The 20,929-nt window shown below is 46.9% G+C and overlaps 1 protein-coding gene across 1 annotated transcript in view; it reads left to right on the forward strand.

The window, feature by feature from the left end:
* The window catches only part of LOC308676261 (histone-lysine N-methyltransferase EZH2-like), a gene marked incomplete at its 5' end in the record, with an annotated part of 237,128 nt that overhangs the window by 138,609 nt on the left and 77,590 nt on the right, over positions 1 to 20,929 (forward strand). The window contains 1 exon segment of the mRNA XM_081342075.1: positions 19,515 to 19,599. Coding sequence (XP_081198201.1) covers positions 19,515 to 19,599 — 85 coding nt within the window.

The raw sequence follows: 20,929 nt of genomic DNA on the forward strand, positions 1-20,929 counted from the left end.
GGAACACAGCTCCAGCCTGTCACCTCTGCATCTGCATTGCCTCTGCATCTCCGGTGGCTGCCGGGACCTGTTTGGCAGAGCTGTAGAGCTGTTTGGCAGAGCTCCCAGGCAGTAGGTGGCGTTGGCTACGGCTCCCAGCTGAGCGGCGGGGCTTCCCGGCATCTCAGCTGCTTGGCGGAGCTCCCAGGCATCAGGCGGCGTCAGCTCCAGCTCCCAGCTGAGTGGTGGAGTTTCACGTGGCCGGCAGGTTGGGCGGCGGTGAGATGGATGGCTTCCCCCCCCATCCAGCTGAATGTTGAGCCTGGGGCTTGACAGGCGGCTCCCCCTACCAGGGCTCCACCTGGAAAACAAGAAGACACGTGTAAGGACGTGTCAAGGGACCAGATGGCCACCTCCCCCACGATGGAACCTACGCACCAACCTGGCGGCATGTACATCTGGTTCCTGCACCCAGGAAGCATCCGTCACAGGATACCCCACCCATCTCACCAAGTATTGTGGTTGCCCCCTTTGGTACCGGGAGTCTAGGATCTCTTGTATCTCATACTGGTCCCCTTGGACGGGACCTGTTTTCCCCTCCCTGGGTTCACAGGGAGTGTTCCCAGCCAGTTTTAAGAGGCTACAGTGGAACACCGGGTGTACCTTTCCTAGGACTTGGGGCAAGTGCAGTCTAATGGTCACCGGGTTAATGATCTTTGTGATCCGGAAGGGGCCCAGGTATTTAGGAGCTAATTTCTTGCAGGGCACCCTTAACCGTTGGTATTTGGTTGATAGGTATACTTGGTCCCCCACCTGGAACTGTTTCTGGGGACTCCGTTTTTTGTTGGCCTGGATGCGGGTTATCCATTCTTGTGGTTGGTATGACGTGGGGTCTCCTTTTTGGTACTCAGGGATGGCAACGAAGTCCTGCCCATGCACCACTCAGAAAGGGGTATATTCAGTACTGCTGTGCACCGCGTTGTTATAGGCCACCTCCGCGAACGGTAGGAGGTCAACCCAGTCTGCCTGCTGGTAGGAGACATAACTTCGTAGATACCGATCCACCATTGCACTGGCATACACTGCCGCTCCATTGGTACTGGGGTGGTACGCGGAACTGAGGCCTTGCGATGACCCAATGGACCGGACGAAGGTTCGCCAAAACGTAGCTGTGAATTGCAACCCCGATCCGAAATGATTCGCCGGGGCACCCCGTGTAGGCGGTATACGTGCTGTATGAACATTTTAAATAACCTTCGAGCTGACGGTAGCCCCTTGCATGGAATGAAATGGGCTTGTTTGAGAACAGGTCCACAACGGTCCAGATTACCATGTACCCCTGGATCTCTGGCAGCTCTACCACAAAATCCATCCCAACATTTTCCCACGGCTGGGTTGGGTCAGCCACCGACTGCACCAGACTGGCTGGTTCCCCCATTTGGTGTTTTGTGGTGGCACAAATATGACAGCCCCAAACATACGCCTATATGTCCGATTTCATGTGCGGCCACCAGAACTGGCGTTGCACGAGGTGCAGGGTCTTGAGGAATCCAAAATGCCTGACTTGTTTTGTGTCGTGGCATCGTTTGAGCTCCCCTTCCTGTAGAGTTTGCGGGATGTACAGTTTATCTCCCTTCCAGGCCAGGCCGTCACGTCTGGTTAGGAGACCTGAGTGTTCCAGTACCCAGGGATCACTCTGGACTGCCTTATGGAGTTCCTGAAGTATGTCAACAGCCAGGCTATGGGGTACTGCTCACGCTGCTGTCTGTTGGTGAGAAGGTATGAGTGGTTGCACCACCTCCTCCCGTTTGCTCTTATATTGTGGCATCCGCAAGAGAGCATCAGCAAGGAAGTTCTTGCCTCCTGGTACGTACTGTAGCTGGAACCATTGGAAATATTGTGCCCAGCAGACATGTTTGGGAGAAAGGCGTCTGGGCATTTGCAGCACCTCAAGGTTTTTGTGGTCTGTCCACACCTTGAACGGTTCTGCTGCCCCCTCCAACAGATGCTGCCAGGTCGATAATGCCCACCGAACCGCAAATGCCTCCTTCTCCCAAACAGCCCAGGCTCTCTCGGTGTTCGTCAATTTCCGGGACGTGTATGCACACGGTAGCAACATCCCTTTCTTGTTCCTTTGAAGTAAGACCGCTCCTACTGCAACGTCGCTGGCATCGGCCTGAACCACAAAAGGCTCTTCGGGATTGGGATGCAGTAAAACCGGCTCCCTAGCGAACAGGTTCTTCAAATCCTCGAATGCCTTTTGGCATGCCATGGTTCACTCTACTGGCTGGCTGGGTCATGGTTTTGTCGCAACATGTTTCGTGCAGAGTAAGTCCATCAGGGTCAGGGCCACTGCTGCGAGCAATGGTATAAAGTGCCTATAAAAAGTAGTGAACCCCAGGAAACTCTGTAACTGGCGACGGGTTTGAGGGGCTTGCCACTCCAACACAGCTTTTACCTTGTTTGGGTCCATTTCTACTCCTGCCCCTGATATCCTATAACCAAGGTAATCGAGTTGGGTCTGGTGGAACGCACACTTGGGAAGCTTGACAAACAGGTGTGCCTTCAACAGTTTTTCCAGCACCTGTCTCACCAGTTTCACATGCTCGTCTAGGGTGTCAGTGTAGATTAGAATATTGTCCAGGTGAACAAGCACCCCAAGGTACAAATGCTCATGCAGCACATCATTAATTGCATAAACAACGCGGGGGCCCCCTGCAACCCAAAAGGCATCACCCTGAATTGATAACTCCCCAGTGGACAGTTGAAAGCCATTTTCCACTCGTCTCCTCGTCTTATACGAACCCGGTAATACGACTCCCTTAGGTCCAGTCGGGTAAACACCTTCCCTTTTGCTAGATAGGCCAGTAGATCTTTCATGAGAGGCAGAGGGTACAGGTTCTCCACACACATGCCGTTGATGCCGCGGAAATCCATGCATAACCACAACGAGCCGTCTTTCTTTTCTCTGAAGAGAACAGGAGCGGCTATCCAGGAATGGGCTGGCTGAATGAACCCCCTTGCCAAGTTCTGGTCTATGTACCATTGTTCCTCCAGTTCCCGAGGCGTCATGGCATACATATGTGGTTTTGGAAGTTTGGCGTTGGGCACAATATCAATGGCACAATCGGTCGACCGGTGAGGCAGCAGGACATCGCATTCCTGTTCGATAAACACTTCCACTAGGTCCGTATACCCAACTCCCATTGGCTACCTCCCCCTCAGTCATACCGCTCCTCTTTTCTTACTCGTTAGGGGGCTGGGGACCAGTCCCGATCCTCATTTTCCAGTACCCCCCCTCCCACCAAATGGTGGGGCCTTTTGCTGGCGTTAACTTCCCATCGTCCTGTGCGCTCCCACAGAGAGGGCCTCCTCAGGGTGCCGTCGGTCAGGGAATGTCGACCGGCGGCCCCCAGGGGGAGAGCATTCTCTGTGGGCGCACATGCCCTCTGGAACCAGCTTCCTGTTTTGCTCCGGATGGCTCCCGACCTTCGCTCTTTTCGCCGCGACCTGAAGACTTGGCTATTTGAACTTGCCGGCCTGGACTGAGGGACTGGGGTTTTAGATTTTAAATTTTAAATTTTAAATTTTAGAACATGTTTTATTGTTTAGGGCTACTTGGTTTAACTTATTTTAATTTTTGTATATTATGTGTTGTATATAGTGTTTTAATTGCCCTGTACACTGCCCCGAGTCCTTCGGGAGAGGGGCGGTATATAAATCCAAATAATAAATAAAATAAATAAATAAATTCTGAAGAGGAGGAGAAGGAGGGGTTTGGAGAGCCTTTGGTGTCAGAGGAAGGTTCTGATGCACCGCAGAACTCTCAGCCTGGCCTCTCCGGTCTTGTTCCTCCTCAGTCGCAGCTGTGTGAGCATGAAGGATTGGAAGAAGACGATCCACAGCTGGCTCTGTTCAGGGACGCTAGGAGCAGGAGGCAATCTTGCAGAACTCAGCAGAGGAAAGCAATGAGGCAACTCGGGAGCAGGCAACGAGATGCCACACCTTGGGACTGCTGTTAAAAGGGGAATGTGTGGGAGGTGCTGGTTGCTAAAGGCAACCATTTGAAAAGCTTCTGCTAGAGTCCTTCTCTGTTATTGTTTAACTCTTGTTTAACCTTTTTGGTTTAAGTCTTGTTTGAACTTTTCGTTTAACTTTTGTAAATAAATTTGGTTGGGTTAGTTCCAGCCTGTTGATTATAAAAAGGGGTTGTCCCTGACATTCAAACAGGGCCGGTCGTAGGCTGGAACAGAACAGTTTGCCTTCAGCCTCCCACCCCTTATTATTATGGAGCAGCTACGTGCTGAGAATGCCCAGCTCACCCAGCAACTCGTTTTATTGGCAGCTCAGGTGGCTCAATTACAAGCACAGGTCCATGCTGCACCACCACCTCCACCATCACCACCACCCAGGAGAAAATGCCAAGTTGCAATGCCGGATAAATTTAATGGCAACCCAGAGATGTTTCCTGCTTTCCTGGGACAATGCCAGCTCTTTATCAACGTGAGAGCAGCTGATTTCTCCACTGACCGGGATAAGGTGGGGTTTGTGTTAAGCCTTCTCTCTGGTGATGCAGCTCGTTGGGGCACACCTCTGCTGGCCCAACCTAGTCTATTGTTGGACAACTTTGTGGGCTTTTGTAATCATATGCGTCTGATGTATGAGGACCCCATAAAGATGCAGACTGCTACCTGACGCTTGAAAGCTTTAAGGCAAGGGCTATATCAGCGATTTTCAGCTGCTTAGCCAAGATTCAGCCTGAAATGATGCTGCGCTTGTGGACGCTTTCCAGGATGGATTGTCGGAGGAGATGTTGGATGAGCTGGCCCGTGTTGATATTCCCTCAGACCTCAATGGGCTGATCCATCTCTGTCAATTACGCCTGCACAGGCCCTATGACTGCCCCATTGATTTAGTCCCTGATGCGCCTCTCCCAGTGGGGTGTTTGTACTCCATGTCGGACCCCGAGTTGGCTGCATTGCGGGACTTTCTGGATAAGAATTTGGCTCACGGGGATTCCAGTCCATGCCTTAATTGACTCTGGGGCCACCACAAATTTTATGGACTCAGCATTTGTGGCCAAATGGGCTGTTCCCCAGTGCCCGGTGGATCTGCCCATGTTAGTGGAGACTATCGATGGTCGAGTGCTCCTGTCTGGGCCAATTACGGCCGCCACGCAACCATTATGTATGGCCATCAGTTCCCATGTGGAGGCCATCCAGTTCTATATCACCTCAGATCTGCATTTCCCCGTGGTCTTGGGACTGGTGTGGCTCCGGGTGCATGACCCACAGATCTATTGGTCACAGAACTTGGTCACCTTCCCAAGCTTGCAGTGCGTGGACCACTCCCGCCATATCTGTACCGGCAAGGTGGAGGGTTCCCCAGGGGTTTCCTTGCCTCCCGAACTGTCCGACTTTGCTGATGTGTTCAGCGAGACAGAGGCGGATCAATTACCCCCGCACAGGCCCTATGACTGCCCCATTGATTTAGTCCCTGATGCGCCTCTCCCAGTGGGGCGTTTTTACTCCATGTCGGACCCCGAGTTGGCTGCATTGCGGGACTTTCTGGAGAAGAATTTGGCTCACGGTTTCATCCGGCCCTTGTCCTCGCCAGTGTCTGCACCCGTGCTCTTCGTCAAAAAGAAGTCTGACAAATTGCGGCTTTGCTGCGATTATAGAAAATTAAACGCCATCATGGTGCGCAATCGTTACCCGCTGCCCCTCATCCCTGAACTCTTGGACCGACTCCGGGAGGCTAAGATCTTCACGAAACTGGACCTGTGTGGAGCTTACAACCTTGTCAGAGTTCGGTTGGGTGATGAGTGGAAGACGGCGTTTGGTACTTGATATGGACATTTTGAATACACGGTGATGCTGTTTGGCCTGACCAACGCCCCCGCCGTGTTTCAGCATTTCATGAACGATATTTTCCAGGACTTGTTAGATCAGTTTGTAGTGATCTACTTGGGCAACATCCTGATCTACTCCCCGTCATAAGAGGTCCACCATCAACATCTCCGTCAGGTCCTGCAGCAACTCCGAGAACATCGGCTGTATGCTAAATTGGAGAAATGCCAGTTCTACCCGGTGACCATCGATTTTTTGGGTCTCCTGAGGGCATCACCATGGAGCCGAGTAAGGTTGAGTCTTTGCAGAGTTGGCAACCCCAACGTCATGTGAAGGATGTTCATCAACTTCTTGGGTTCGCCAACTATTATTGAGCTTTCATCCCTGGGTTTGCTACCCTGACAGCCCGCCTCACTCAGCTTCTGCAGAAGAAGACTCGGTTTCAGTGGGATGCTCCAGAACAACGGCCTTTCCAGGCTTTGAAGGAAGCCTTCATGAAGGAGCCCATCTTGAAGCATCCTGACCCGCAATGGCCGTTTGCCGTGGAGGCGGACGCCTCTGACATTGCCATTGGGGCAGTGTTACTCCAGGCAACAACGCCCGGCGGTACCCTCTTCCCTTGCACATACCATTCACGGAAACTGAATCCGTCGGAGCGCAACTATACCATCTGGGAGAAGGAGCTGCTGGCCATCAAAGTGGCATTTGAGGCCTGGAGGCATCATCTGGAGGGGGCGCAGCATCAAATCGAGGTCCAGACGGACTATAAGAATTTGGAAAGCCTGCAGACCGCTCGGAAATTGAACCAATGCCAGATTCGGTGGTCTCTTTTCTTTGCGAGGTTCAATTTCTGAGTCAAGTACATACCCAGCGGTTGCAATCAAAGAGCGGATACTCTGTCCAGGAAGCCCGAATATTCCCAAGCAGAAGACAAGCTTCTGCCCAGGACAGTGCTCCCCATCGAGTCTTTTGCTGCGGTGCGGGAGCCGATAGATATACGGGCTCATATCCGGGAGGCACAGCAGCAGGATGTGTGGGTGGCTCAGCGGAAGGAGGAGGTGGAGCCAGATTCTCCTTGGACAGTCACGGATGGACTCTTATTTTATCGTGATTGGCTCTATGTTCCGGGAGGGCCACTCAGGGGACTCATCCTCAGCCAGTGTCACGATAACCCAGCGGCGGGGCATTTTGGCCTGTTCAAGACCCTGAACTTGGTCTCCCGTACCTTCTGGTGGCCCCAAGTCTGACACGACGTTGAGGCCTACGTCACTTCCTGTATCGCGTGTAGGCAGGCCAAGTCAGCGACAGGGGCCCCACCCGGATTACTGCAGCCCTTGCCGACACCCAAAAGACCCTGGGGGGCTGTGTCCATGGACTTTCTGACAGATTTACCCCCATCTTCTGGTTTTACGAAAGTGTTTGTGGTGGTGGACATGCTGACCAAGATGGCGCATTTCATCCCATGTCGTGGTTTACCGTCAGCCCGCACCACTAGTCGTATGTTCATTCAGCAGGTGTTTTGGCTGCACGGCCTCCCTGATAGAATCGTATCTGATAGAGGGGCCCAATTTACAGCCCGTTTCCAGCAGGAGTTGATGCATGTGTTGGATGTCAAGATTTGCCTCTCGTCTGCACATCATCCTCAAACTGATGGGGGAACTGAGAAGGTCATCAGTATTCTAGAACAATATCTGTGCTGCTATGTCAATCAGCAGCAAAACAATTGGGTGGACTATCTAGCCATAGCTGAGTTTGCATTCAACAACTCACAGCACACCTCCACACAGATGACACCGTTCTTGGCCAATGTGGGATATCACCCCTGGTTTTTCCCCCTTTCCCCATTAGACTCACCGGAGCCGGCAGCGAACGACTACATAGCAGAGTTACAGGCGATCCATTGATTGGTGCGGCGACAGTTAGAGAAGGCCAAGGCCGATTACAAAAGGTTTGGTGATCGGTCGAGGCAAGATACGCCTCCACTATCGGTGGGAGATCGGGTCTGGCTGTCCACCAGGAACCTACCATCAACACGGCCAGCTACAAAGTTAGACCACCGATATTTAGGACCGTTCCCAATCGAGGCTGTCATCAATCCGGTTGCCTATCGCTTAACTCTGCCACGTTCCCTGCGTGTGTATCCGGTCTTTCATCGGTCTCTGTTGGTCTCCGAGCAACCGGCGTGTCCACTCTGCTGAGCAGAACCTCCCCCACTGGAACATGGTGACGAAGACAGCGCCCCCAAGTACGAGGTCGCGAGCATCAGGGACTCCCGTTGGCTGAAAGGTCGTTTCCAGTACCTGATTGAATGGAAAGGCTACGGACCAGAGGAGTTCACCTGGTAAGACGCGACCGCCGTTCATGCCCCTGCTTTGGTGACCGCTTTTCATTAACAATTCCCATCCCGACCGCATCCAGATTGGCAGACCCGGGGAAAGGGCCCTGCGGTGTGGGATAGTGTTGTGATTCAGGGTCAGCCTGTGGGTTCGGCATTTGTTCCTCCTCAGACCCAGCTGTGTGAGCATGAAGGATTGGAAGAAGACGATCCACAGCTGGCTCTGTTCAGGGACACTAGGAGCAGGAGGCAATCTAGCAGAACTGAGCAGACGAAAGCAATGAGGCAACTCGGGAGAAGGCAATGAGAAGCCACACCTTAAGACTGCTGTTAAAAGGGGAATGTGTGGGAGGTGCTGGTTGCTGAAGGCAACTGTTTGAAGAGCTTCTGCTAGAGTCCTTGTCTGTTATTGTTTAACTCTTGTTTAACCTTTTTGGTTTAAGTCTTGTTTGAACTTTTCGTTTAACTTTTGTAAATAAATTTGGTTGGGTTAGTTCCAGCCTGTTGATTATAAAAAGGGGTTGTCCCTGACATTCAAAAAGGGCCAGTCGTAGGCTGGAACAGAACAGAGCCTACCCGGGACCCCCCTGACCACGCACGTTTGGCGTAGGTCTCGGTCTAGACCTGCTTGGAACTGCTGGAGTAACACCCTTTCTGGCCAAGACTGCAGTCTACTGGCAGCTCGTCTGATGTCCCGTACGTACTCCGGCGCAGGCTGACCTCATTGTTTTATCGTCAGGCGCTCCGCCTCAGCCGGCTGGACCCTGGAGACATCCTCGAAACGGGACCTCAGTGCTTCCAGGAAAAGCTCCACGTCAGCCAGTTTCCTGGCATGTTCGGTATACAGGTCAGCCGCCCAGTCCGCTGCTTCACTTTGCAAACCCGTTGTCAGAGCCACGACCATAGCCCATTGTGATGGGTAGAGGCTGGCGTACCGATCCAGGTGGTTGACAGCCTGGCTCAAAAACATCGTCAGGCAGTCTGGGTTACCATCAAATGTGGTTGGAAACTGCGGGGGACCCCAGGCCATGCCTGGACCCCATGGAGCTCCAACCATCCCCGGTCCGACAGGAGCAGGGCGTTGGCCTGTTGTTTGCTGGCCCGAAGGCCCAAGGAGTCTGGTTGTTGACCCTGTGGCCTCTCTGCCAGTCTCTATCACCGTACTACCTCCCTACAAAGGCCTTGCTTGCTCAGCTGGGCCGCCTGATCCAGAGCCGCCATGCTGAGGCCCCAGTCGGAGCCTGGGACTAGCCAAAAACCGGGATGGGCCTGACTTGGTTGATGATGCTTCCAGGCTGGGCCATGTGGCCATCCCATGCCCTGCCTACCATCTAGACCACAACAGTGGATCCTGGAACCCGGCCTCACCAAACCTCTCTCTAATGATATCCATGGTGGTTTGGCCGGGCGCTGTGGAATAACTCCAATCCCCATCGTCCTCGTCAGTGACTCGCCTCTCTCTCCACTCCATCAGGGGTCTTGGAGGGGCCAGCGTGTGGGTCTGGCTGCCGCCTGGATTGGTGAGTGCCGAGCTATGCCACCATTCACTGGATTGCCCAGGCGCACCTGCTCCCTGGCCCTCATTCACCGGGGCTGCTGGTTATACATCCTGGGTTTTAGGCCTTACCACTGGCTGGGCCTCTCCTCCTTCAGCAGGAACCACAGGCTCAGTAACCTCAGCCGGGCTGTTTTCCGCAACCACTGGTGTGGCCTCTTGCGTTCCCTCAGCCATACCTCAAAAGAGAACTGGTAAGGGTAATGAGGCAGAGGTGAGTGCTAACTTTAACTGTTATGTCTGTAATGGTCCTGGTCTCTCCCCACACCAAACACAGGAAAGAAAACACACAGGAAACTGGAAAACAGGAACAAAGTTTTAACAGAAGCTGAAAAAGCAAACAAAGTTAGCACTGGGAGTGGTTTGCTCCCAGTGCTCTAAATATCCTGCCCCTGCAGCTCCACCCAGCTCCACCCTTCCCTTCCCAACAGGCCAGCATCCTGGTGGTTGGGTATAAATCCCTCCCCCCTCCCTAGATACAGCCTTTGGCTGTCCCCTGCTGTCCACACAACCTTCCATCCTGCCATCAATTCCACCGCCCGGTGAGTTCCTTTATTGTCCTCGGGAGCCAGCTTCAAAGGGGAGGACAGTATGTTGTAGAGCAACAAGTTTGCCTTCCTTCCCAAGGCACTAGCATATGCTTGTAACATGAAGCTTTCTTTGCTGCAGTACTTCTAAAGCTGCAGGAATAGAGAAGCTGTGTACTTTAGGCTTTGTCTGCACCCTTCATTGTCAGGATGAAGGAGGGGAAAGAGACAAGCCAAGTTTTAGAGGCTTATCTTTTTGCATCTTCCCAAGGAAACAACCAGTTCTATGTTCTAAGGCAGGGGTGTCAAACTCGCAACGTCACATGATGTGTCGCGACGTATTGCAAATTTTTTTCCATTGCTGGCAATGGGGTGGGCGTGGTTTCTCCATGACGCATCTGGCCCGTGGGCCGGCAGTTTGACACCCCTGTTCTAAGGCAACCAGGCCAGTTACTAAAATTCCAGATCTAGCTCTCCACTCTCAACTCCCAATTCTTGAAACTCCAATTCTTAGAGTTACATTAGAAACACATTTGACGATTTGCAAATTTGGTCTCAAACATTTTGATCTGCTGAAACACAGTTGGAGCAGGCACTCACTGCATTGTTACTTTTGCCTCAAAGGAAATCAATGAAGTAGAATTGAATTGCTTTCCTGTGATATAGAGAGGTTAAAATAGCTGTAGCATCTCTCTCTTCCATGTGTGAAAAGTAGGCATTTGTCTTCCAGATGAATGGAGCATTTTCCCTAAGAAATTTTTAAAAATGACCTGAAATGACCTGCTCAATTGCTATTAATAGTCCAATTATGTTTTTTTTCCACTCCCCTCCCCCTTTTATTATAGTTCAGTGAATCTTGTGACAAGAGTCTTTCAACAAGTTCTAAAAACTCTATGGTTATATAGTGAACACCTACCACAAAACAAAACCCCCAAACCTTTGTTTTCTGATCTTCACAATACTGCACAAGAGCTATTAATGCTTTTAGGCCTATAGTCAAACATGACAGAATGGCTATTATCATTGCCATACAAAAGTATCCTCTCAGCTAGTTTAGTGGGATTGGAACTATTTTTTATTAAGATGTAATACAATTTTATTTCTTTAGAACCTGAATAATAACAGAGCAAGGAGACATCTCTTTTTTATTCCCCATGTTATAGAAACTGGATCAGGTAATTTGCTATGGGAAGCCCATCTAACTCTCATGCTAGTTTTACTAGGAAGTTTATATTTCAATAGCAATAATCTTTTGTCTGTGATAGTGGCCATTAGTTTCCTTCATAGAATGTCTCTGGAGATTGAATCAAAGGCCAATTTTAGGTCTTCAAAGGCTACATGAAATGGAATTTTAAAGATCCAAAGGTGCTTTTTCAAGAGGCAACTGGACTTGTTTTTCTTTGAAGATGTTTCGCTTCTCATCCAAGAAGCTTCAGCTCTGACTAGACATTGCAGACTACAGGAACCATTTGTGCTTCATTTTGAGATGCAGAGAACAGACTCATCCCCAACAGCCTGCGCCTGTCTTCAACAGTGAAGGGACACAGGGCAGAAAACATGCTGCAGCCAAGAAGGCTCCACACCCATTTGCACTACTCAGGTGACCCTGAGGACACAGGTAAACCTCCAAATGGCCCCAACGACTCTCTAAACAAATGCAAATGACCAGCTGTCTGCAAGGAATATAAATCCTTCCACTCCCCACCATCTAGTCCAGGGGTATCAAACTGCCAGCCTGCAGGCCGGATGCGTCATGCCAAAACCGCACCCACCCCATTGCCGGCAATGGAAAAAAAGTCTCAATACATCGCAACACGTCACGTGACATTGCAAATTTGACACCCCTGATGTAGTCAGAGCTGAAGAAGGTTCTTGGATGAGAAGTGAAACGTCTTCAAAGAAAAACTAAGTCCAGTTCCCTCCTGAAAAAGCACCTTTGGGACAACCATGACCTTGATGACTGAGAATCTCCATAGACATTTAGAATTTTAAAGACATGGATATATTTTCCCAGAAAGTGATGTAAAAACCATTCTTTGATCCACAGTAGATCTATCTTGCTTAAACCCTGCCTGTTCCTCTACTAAAATATTATCTTTTATACAGTCATAGAATTTCTAATATAAGTGTTCAACACATGTTTTGCTTACTATTCACATGTCTGGGTAATAATTTGTACAATCTTTCTTTTGACCTGTTTTACAGATTAAGACTGTGACAGGTTGATAACAGGGATTCACACCCTGCCACTCAAAAGAGCAGGATGTCTGGTCCCTTAGGATCCATGTTATGCCTCCCCCACCTCTGGGAGCATAACCTTTGGTGTTGAGCTTTCTGCAAGAGATAAAAACAGTTCTTTCTTCTGTAATGGCCACATGGTGTTCCACACAATAGCTTGTTTGCTCTATGATAGCTGGATTCATCCTGCATCCGCCCGTTATGCTGGTCACAATTTACATTGGCCTGCTTACTCTCCTGAAATAAGCTCTCAACCACTACACTATACTTCTGTATGAATAGTCATATGAATCATATTTTAGGTGGCTGGCAATCTGACAAGCCACTCCAGCTAGCCATCTATATAAAAGGTAAAGGTAAAGGTTCCCCCGCACGTGCGTGCTAGTCGTGTCCGACTCTAGGGGCCGGTGCTCATCTCCGTTTCAAAGCCGAAGAGCCAGCGCTTGTCTGAGGATGTCTCCGTGGTCATGTGGCCGGCATGACTAGACTCCAAAGGCGCACGGAACGCTGTTACCTTCCCACCGTAGTGGTCCCTATTTTTCTACTTGCATTTTTACATGCTTTCGAACTGCTAGGTTGGCAGAAGCTGGGACGAGTAACAGGCGCTCACTCTGCTACGCGGCACTCGGGATTCGACCCGCCAAACTGCCGACCTTCTGATCGCCAAGCTCAGTGTCCTAACCCAATGAGCCACCACGTCCCTGCCATCTATATACAGTATCCCATTTACTAACCCAAATTCCTAACATTTTCTCACATGTTGAAATTCCCCAAACCACTGGGCACTCACTTATTAATACCCAGAAAGGCTATCCTCTTCCAGAGTCTAACCAGCAGTTACTGGGCAGCACTTTCCTTCTGACATAGTAGCTAGAGTGACCCCAAAACACGACTTTCTCCCATCACTGGGACTTCCAAGGCTCATTATACTTCAAAGACGCTCTTAGATAAACTTGCCAATTTTATTTTGCTTCTTTTAAAATTCTCTCTAGCATACCATGCAGCTCCTAACACTTACAAATGAAAAAATACAGAAACTACAATAGATAATAAGCCTTGTGGGCCACACTGTTATCAACATCTGGTAAGATTATTTTCTTTCCTTGGCTTCATTTTTTAAACTCTTTGAACTGAAAGAAAAATAGATACATTAATAAAATTGCTGTTCCAAGAAAAGTTAAGTGAGAGTAGTGGTTTGCTGAATGCCAAAATGATATGTAACACTATAATATCTACACTTTTACTCAGAGCTGGACAACTTGAAGCCAAAGGACTACATGCAGTCTCCAAAAGCCTTGAGTGTGAGCTCAGAGCGATTACAAAACTTGTCAGTGTTTTAATTTCTAAACTGAGAAGGAGAATTTTCTAAACTATACAGGAAATCGTATTAACTATACTTCATGTATAATTTTGATTCTATTTAAATGTAATTAATTAACTCAAATTAGGTTTGTGTTTTGGCTGGCTAGGCTGTTCCTCACCACAATCTTCTCAGAATCTTTCCTCTTTTCTTTAATGGTATGTGGTAATGACCTTGGGATATGACCTTGGGAGACTCGGGTGGGTGGGTAAGAAGAGATGCTGCCTAGGAAACAGATAAGAGAGGGCATAGCCTGCAGCTACATAATGGACCTCCCCCGCCCAAGTTCTCAAGATGTAAAGGAGACAGCAGGAGATTTGCACTTTCAAATTTGTCTTCCCAGGTAGACCAGACAGAAAACATAACCAGATGAGCCAATTCTACTTTACTGTAAGTTTACATTAACAGAATCTTGCAAGTCTGAAAGTACAAATCTCTCACCATCTCCTTTACAGCCTAAGAACTTAGAGGTGTCACTTCTGAGCCTATTTCTCTGCCCGTTATGCAGCTGTGGGATATTGCTGTTTCTTATCTGACCATTCCCTAGGCAGCAAGCCCCCCCCCCCAATCTCCCAAGGACAATAACATTCCTTTGTCTTTTTACAGCTGCCATTATTGATATCTTACTAGCCAGTCAGCTCCCTCCAAACTTCCACAAACCTTCTCTCCTTGCTTCCCTGTAGTCCTTGTCAGTGCCCCAACACAAAATGGCCCAATTTTGTCATATGCACAGATCAAAATACCAAAAATAGGAGTGTTAGGACCACTCAAGCTGTTCTATGCATGAAACTGTTAATGGATGGGACTTCCGGGTGGCAAGGCTCCGCCGCCGGCAGCCATTTAGGCTGTCAGCCCCGATGTTCTGTAGAACCGTCGAAAACAGTGTCGATCAGCTGTTTTGGTGGCTCGGAAGCCCCCTCCTTGGGAGAAGAGGAGGGGGTGAGCGCCCAGGCAGGGGTAGAGCTCTCCCGGGCCGCCAGAGTTGAAACTCTGGTAGCTGAAGGATCGAGCCCCCCTGAAGCCTGAGTTTGCTCCGGACCTCGGGACGCCTCTGCTCCAGGGCTTTGGAGCAGAGCAGGGCGTAGCAACCACCCCTGCCAGCGAGAGTGAACTTCAGATAACTTGGATGCAGGCAGAGCGGTACAGGAGAATCAGGTGAAAGCAAGTTTATGATCTTTAACTCGGTGGACTTTGCAGAGTTTGATAAAAGTGAAAGTGCGCAACAGGCAATAGTGAGTGAAAATGGCTGCCAAATCTTCTAAAGTTCCTAGAAGCGCGGGGGCTTCCCCGGTGCAGCAATCTTCGTTACAAGCTTTAATGCCCCCCCCCCTGCACCTGCACCAGCTTTAACAGTGAAAGATCTGCAGCTCTGTTGCGAGTCTGGAAAAAGTATAGATATAAGTTAAATTATAAGATACCTATTTGGGCAATACCTAAGCACGCAATAGAAAATATAAATGTTGGATTTAAACATGATGTGACTACATATAAGGAAATTTTAAGTTTGGAAAGGAATGTATGGCAATTAAAGTCATATAACATTTTAAAAGAAGAAAAGATTGTACAAACCTGGTTTCAGTATGGGCAACTACATGCTAGGTGGAAAGAGGACCAGAAAACTGGTTTTTCAATGATTGATGGAAATTTGGTAAAGCAAATTAGAGATCAAGGTCAAGCACATATAAAAAGGATATATCTTGCATTGATAGAAATTGATTCAGAGACAAAACTTGTTAAAGATTGTATGATAAAGTGGGCTCAGAATTTTCAAGAAGTTATTACAATGGATACTTGGGAAAAGATCTGGGTGAGAAATGTAAAATTTACACAGGCCCAAAATTTAAGAGAGAATTTTTATAAAATGTTTTATAGGTGGCATTTAGATCCTAAAAAATTGGTAAGTATGTATCCGAACTGCCAGCCCAAATGTTGGAGGTGTGGTTGTGAGGATGCAACGTATTTTCATATATGGTGGACTTGTAAAAAGGTTAAAGCTTTTTGGATTAAAATTTGGTGGAATATGCAAAAAATATTCAAGAAAAGGATAAAGTTTTCTCCGCAAATGTTTTTATTGGGTATTATCACAGATACCACTGTTGTAGATATTAAATTGATGTTGAATTTAATTACGGCAGCGAGACTTTTGATAGCGCAATATTGGAAGAAGGAAGAACTGCCGACTATAGAAGAATGGACTTTAAAAGTTTCTAACTTGGCCGAGATGGCAAAGATCTCAGCGTATTTGAAAGATCAATCGCAACAGAGATACACTGTGGAGTGGAAGAGATGGATAGATTATATTCAGAATAAATATGGGACTAAAAAGTTTCACTTAGCATTTGAATAAGTAGCAGATTTATATGATGTGTAATTAGCTTGTAGTTATTTTATTAAGAGTTAAAGTGCGATAGAATTTAATATTTTATTGTTGTTTGCATATTTTAGATTATGTATGTTTGTATTTTTATACCCTGTATTTAGCTCTGGGAAGTCGGGGAGGGGGGAGGGGAGGGGAGGGGAGAGTTGGGGAGGTTTGGGGAGAGGGGAGGGGGAAGGGAGGGGTTTTGTATTCAAAATCTATTGTAAAACCTTTCAATAAAAAAAAGAAACTGTTAATGGATGGAACATTTTGTGTCATAGCATGCACCGTCTTATTGCGCTGAGGTATCCCAGGAGTAAATACAGTAAACAGTGGTTTGTAATTGAATGTGGTTTATCATACACTATCTACAAATATACACTAGAAATAAAATACATGTGATAATTCAGCAATCTCCAATACACAGCAATTACAGCAGTCAAACGGATGAGGGAGAAAAACTCCAGTAAAAAACTCCCCTTTTATACTCAGCCTCTTAAAGGCACAGACAAAGACCCTGCTGAGTCATTCCTAATATTGCATCATCCTATCATTGCATCATCCATATTACATTACATCTTTACATAAGCTGTTTAGCTGTTAAATTATCCTGACACTCCTCCCATTTAAAGCTAAACACCTGTTAAACCAAATGCTTTTACTTAGCTCCTCCAAGAGAGGGTGCCATAAGACCAATTAAATCAGCGTGCACTAACTGTAAAACCCTGTTAGTATGCCTCGTGCTTTTCTTACAGGATACACACTAGACTTCGACTCCTTGCAAATAGTGCAATCTAAATATGTGTTGCATTGCTTAATTTTAAGTCCCTCAGCTAGGTCTGGCATCCTCTACAGCACCTTCTGTGTAATAAATGTACATAGTTATGCTTGGGAGAGTTTGTGAGTGTTCGTGCACAACCATCCTGCTGCTTTTTTAGTACATACAAATTATCCTGTTTAACACCCTGTGCACAAATCCTCCCACCTTTCCTTATGGTATATTGACCCTTTGCAAACATTACTTCATATCCCATTTTATCCAAGCTAGAAATACTGAGTAAATTATGGTCTAACTCTGGTACAAATAATACATTATCCATTTCTCCTATACCAGTTACATAAATTTTACCTTCCCCTTTAACAGCAAACTTTTGTCCATTAGCCAAGCTAACCAATGATTGCTTAGCTGGTCTCAAATTGGAAAACATTTGTGGATCATTTGCGATATACTGACTCGCCCCACTGTCCAACAACCAAGTGTTTTTCTCTGTTAATGTTGCTGCCAGGGAAAATGTTGGTTGTGTAGCTCTACGATCTTGTCTTGCTGCTCCTCTGTTTCTCCTCTTAGGGCAGTGTCTCTGGAGATGCTCTGTAGAACCACACTTGAAGCAGCGTTTCACCATGCAAACTTTCTCAGCTACTCTGCTGGCACCCTGTGACATAGCTGTGCTAGGCTTGGTCTGTGCGTTGTCATCACCCCCTCTCTGCTGCTTTTCCAAATTTTTCTGTTCCTCCTCCAGCAACCGGCCAGTCAAATAACTCATGGTCAAGTCCTTCTCCTGCATGGCCTCTAAACTGATCACTAGGATGTCCCATGAATTGTCCAATGAACTGAGCACCACAAACACCTTATGTGATTCAGTGAAAGTCATTCCTCTTTCCTCTAACTCTAGGAATGTCCTCCTCATGGACTGCAAATGCATAGACATGCTCTCTCCCAGTTTCAGCTGTGTTTTATATAGATTTCTTGTCAGCATTACTTTGCTGCTCGCAGTCTGTCTCACGTACACACTGCACAAAGCTTCCCAGCACTCCTTAGCAGACTGGAGACCCCTCACATGTATCAGCTGGCTATCCTCCAAATTCAGGATTATACTGGCCAGTGCTATCTCATTCCTTCTCTGGTCCCCATCATCCAGGGCTGCAGGTGGATCAGCAACTATCATCCACAACTCCTCCCTTCTCAGATACATCTCTATTTTCAGACTCCAGGAGAGGTAGTTAGTCTCATTCACCCAAGATACTACGAAACCTCCTCCCATTATGCTGATGGAAGCCACGTTGCCTGCTTCTTTAAGCCACAACAAACCACAAGCCTCAACCCCTCTGGCTCTGGGTCAAAGTTTCACTGGGTTTGTCTTTACTCTGGGCCCATAACCCTTCGGAGCATGCACAGTCTTATTGCACTGAGGTAACCCAGGAGTAAATACAGTAGACAGTGGTTTGTTATTAAATGTGGTTTATCATACACTACAGTATCTACAAATATACACTAGAAATAAAATACATGTGATAATTCAGCAAACTCCAATTACAGCAGTCAAACGGATGAGAAAGAAAAACTCCAGTAAAAAACTCCCCTTTCATATTCAGCCTCTTAAAGGCACAGACACAGACCCTGCTGAGTCATTCCTAATATTGCATCATCCTGTCATTGCATCGTCCACATTACATTACATCTTTACATAAGCTGTTTAGCTGTTAAATTATTATCCTGACATTTTGCATATCCTTACTGAGAAGCTACCTCTTGTCCTAAATAACAAACTTGAGTATTGTCTGGTAGCTTTAGCTCTGTAGTTTGCTGGTTTCAGCTGATGCTGGGACTAAACTGCTGCCTTTGAAAAGCATCTGGAAGCTCCAGTTGGTGCAAAATGCAGCAGCCCGCATGATTTTGTGCAGACCTCAGTGTGCACATGTATCACCTCTCCTGTGGGAGCTGCATTGGTTGCCAATTTGCTTCCAGGTGCAATTCAAGGTGCTGGTTGTCGCCTTTAAAGCCCTTCATGGCTTGGGACCAGGTTACCTGAGGGACTGTCTTTTGCCAGTCACATCTACCCAACCCACTAGAGCGGGGAGGCAAGGAATGTTGCGGGTCCCGTCCCCTAAGGAGATACATCTGACAGGATCCAGAAGGGCCTCCTCTGTGGTGGCTCCCTCCCTCTGGAACATAACCCCTCCAGAAATTAGACTGACCCCCACTCTAACACTCTTTTGGAAGGCCCCGAAGACATTCTGCCAGCGGGCCTGTGTGAGTAGGCGACTCAATACAAATAAACTGGCAGCTTTCCTGATATTATTATACCATTGCTGCTCTTTGTAAGCTCATTTGTTAATTTTGTGTTAAAAGTTGCCTGGTAGTTTTAAAAAGTGTAAATTCAGGTGATTTTACTATAAGTTGCACATTTTTTTTGCAGGAAAAAGTGCAAAATGCAAAAGATAAAAGCAATTAAAATTCAAACAAGATAATTTCCTTTTGGACACCTAGCTAAAGAGCTGCATCTTTACACATTTCTTTTTGTTTCTATACAGAAAAAGAGTTTCCTTCTGATAAGATATTTGAAGCCATTTCTTCAATGTTTCCTGATAAGGGTACAGCAGAAGAATTGAAAGAAAAGTAAGATGTTTTTTCTTAAGTTATATAAAACAGTATCTCCATTTCTGGAGAAGTGATGTAGTAGATGTGACAGTCATAACAAATTGTAGGATATGGAGAAGCTTAACAAAAGTGTTTAAATGTGATGGTTAAATTTGTAAACTTTAGATTGGTGTTCCAAGTTGTCTGAGCCTATTCATATTGAACAGATGTTTGAAGAACGTACTATTTGACTTTGTGAAAGTGGTTAATTTTTCGATATGTTGTTTGAGATTTTCTCTCTTTATAAAATCAAGAGCCAGTTTAGTGTACAAGTAGTCCTCGCCCTATGACTGCAATTGGGACTGGAAAATTTGTTATTAAGTAGTGTCGTCATTAAGTCAGGCATCACATGACCGCTACTTGCAACCTTCCCTGCTGGCTTCCCCATTGACTTTGCTTGACGGAAGCTGACTGGGATGGTCACAGATGGCAATCACTTGACTGTAGGGTGCTGCAATGATTGTGTGAGCTGGTTGCCAAGCACCTGGATTGCAATAACTTGACTGGGCACACTGCAACATTTGTAAGTGCAAGGACTGATCGTAAGGCACATTTTCAGTGCTGTTGTAAATTGAATAGTCACTAAATGAATGGTCATAAGTCAAGGACTACCTATAGTGATAATATTAAGACCTCAGTTCTATTCTTAGCTATTGAAACTAACTGGGAGATTTAAGAGTGAAACATTCTCTCTTAACCTAATGTACCTAATAGGATTGCTGTTGGAATAAAATTGAGATTCCCATGGAGCTCCTTTGAACTCTTGGGGGAAACGTGGGCTATAAACCCAAGAAATACATAATAAATGCTGTCTCATTTCATTGAGAAAGAGCCTTCAAGGAGAATTTACAGCTTAAGCTTCAAACCAAGCTTGCTTTTAATTTAAAATCAAACCCTTGCTTTTAGATTTTTATAATGTTTTAATGTTTTTCAAGCTTAAACAGATTAGGTAGTGAAATTAAAACCAAGGGAAAACAATCTTGTAATTAAATTAAACATACTTGTTTTAGGAAAAAATACAACAAATTCCTGCAAATGACAAAGTTTAAATCAATTTACAATTTCATTGTCACTGTCCTATTATCAGTAGGAAAAGCTCATAGCCAATGCTGACATATTATCAAGGTAATGTCTTACTTTTTTGTATAACATCACAAATTCAGTATATTTTGGTAATGTCCTACAAAAACCTGTTCGTTTTATCTAGATTAGAATGTTGAAAATGTGGCTTCTTGGTAATGTTTGTTAGATGATTTGTGCCAGCCATTGGCAGTTCCCCAAAAAGGTCATCAGATGGGAGCAAAGAGGC

Source organism: Vipera berus (assembly GCF_964194415.1).
Source record: "Vipera berus genome assembly, chromosome: W".
NCBI classification, from domain to species: Eukaryota; Metazoa; Chordata; class Lepidosauria; order Squamata; family Viperidae; genus Vipera; species Vipera berus.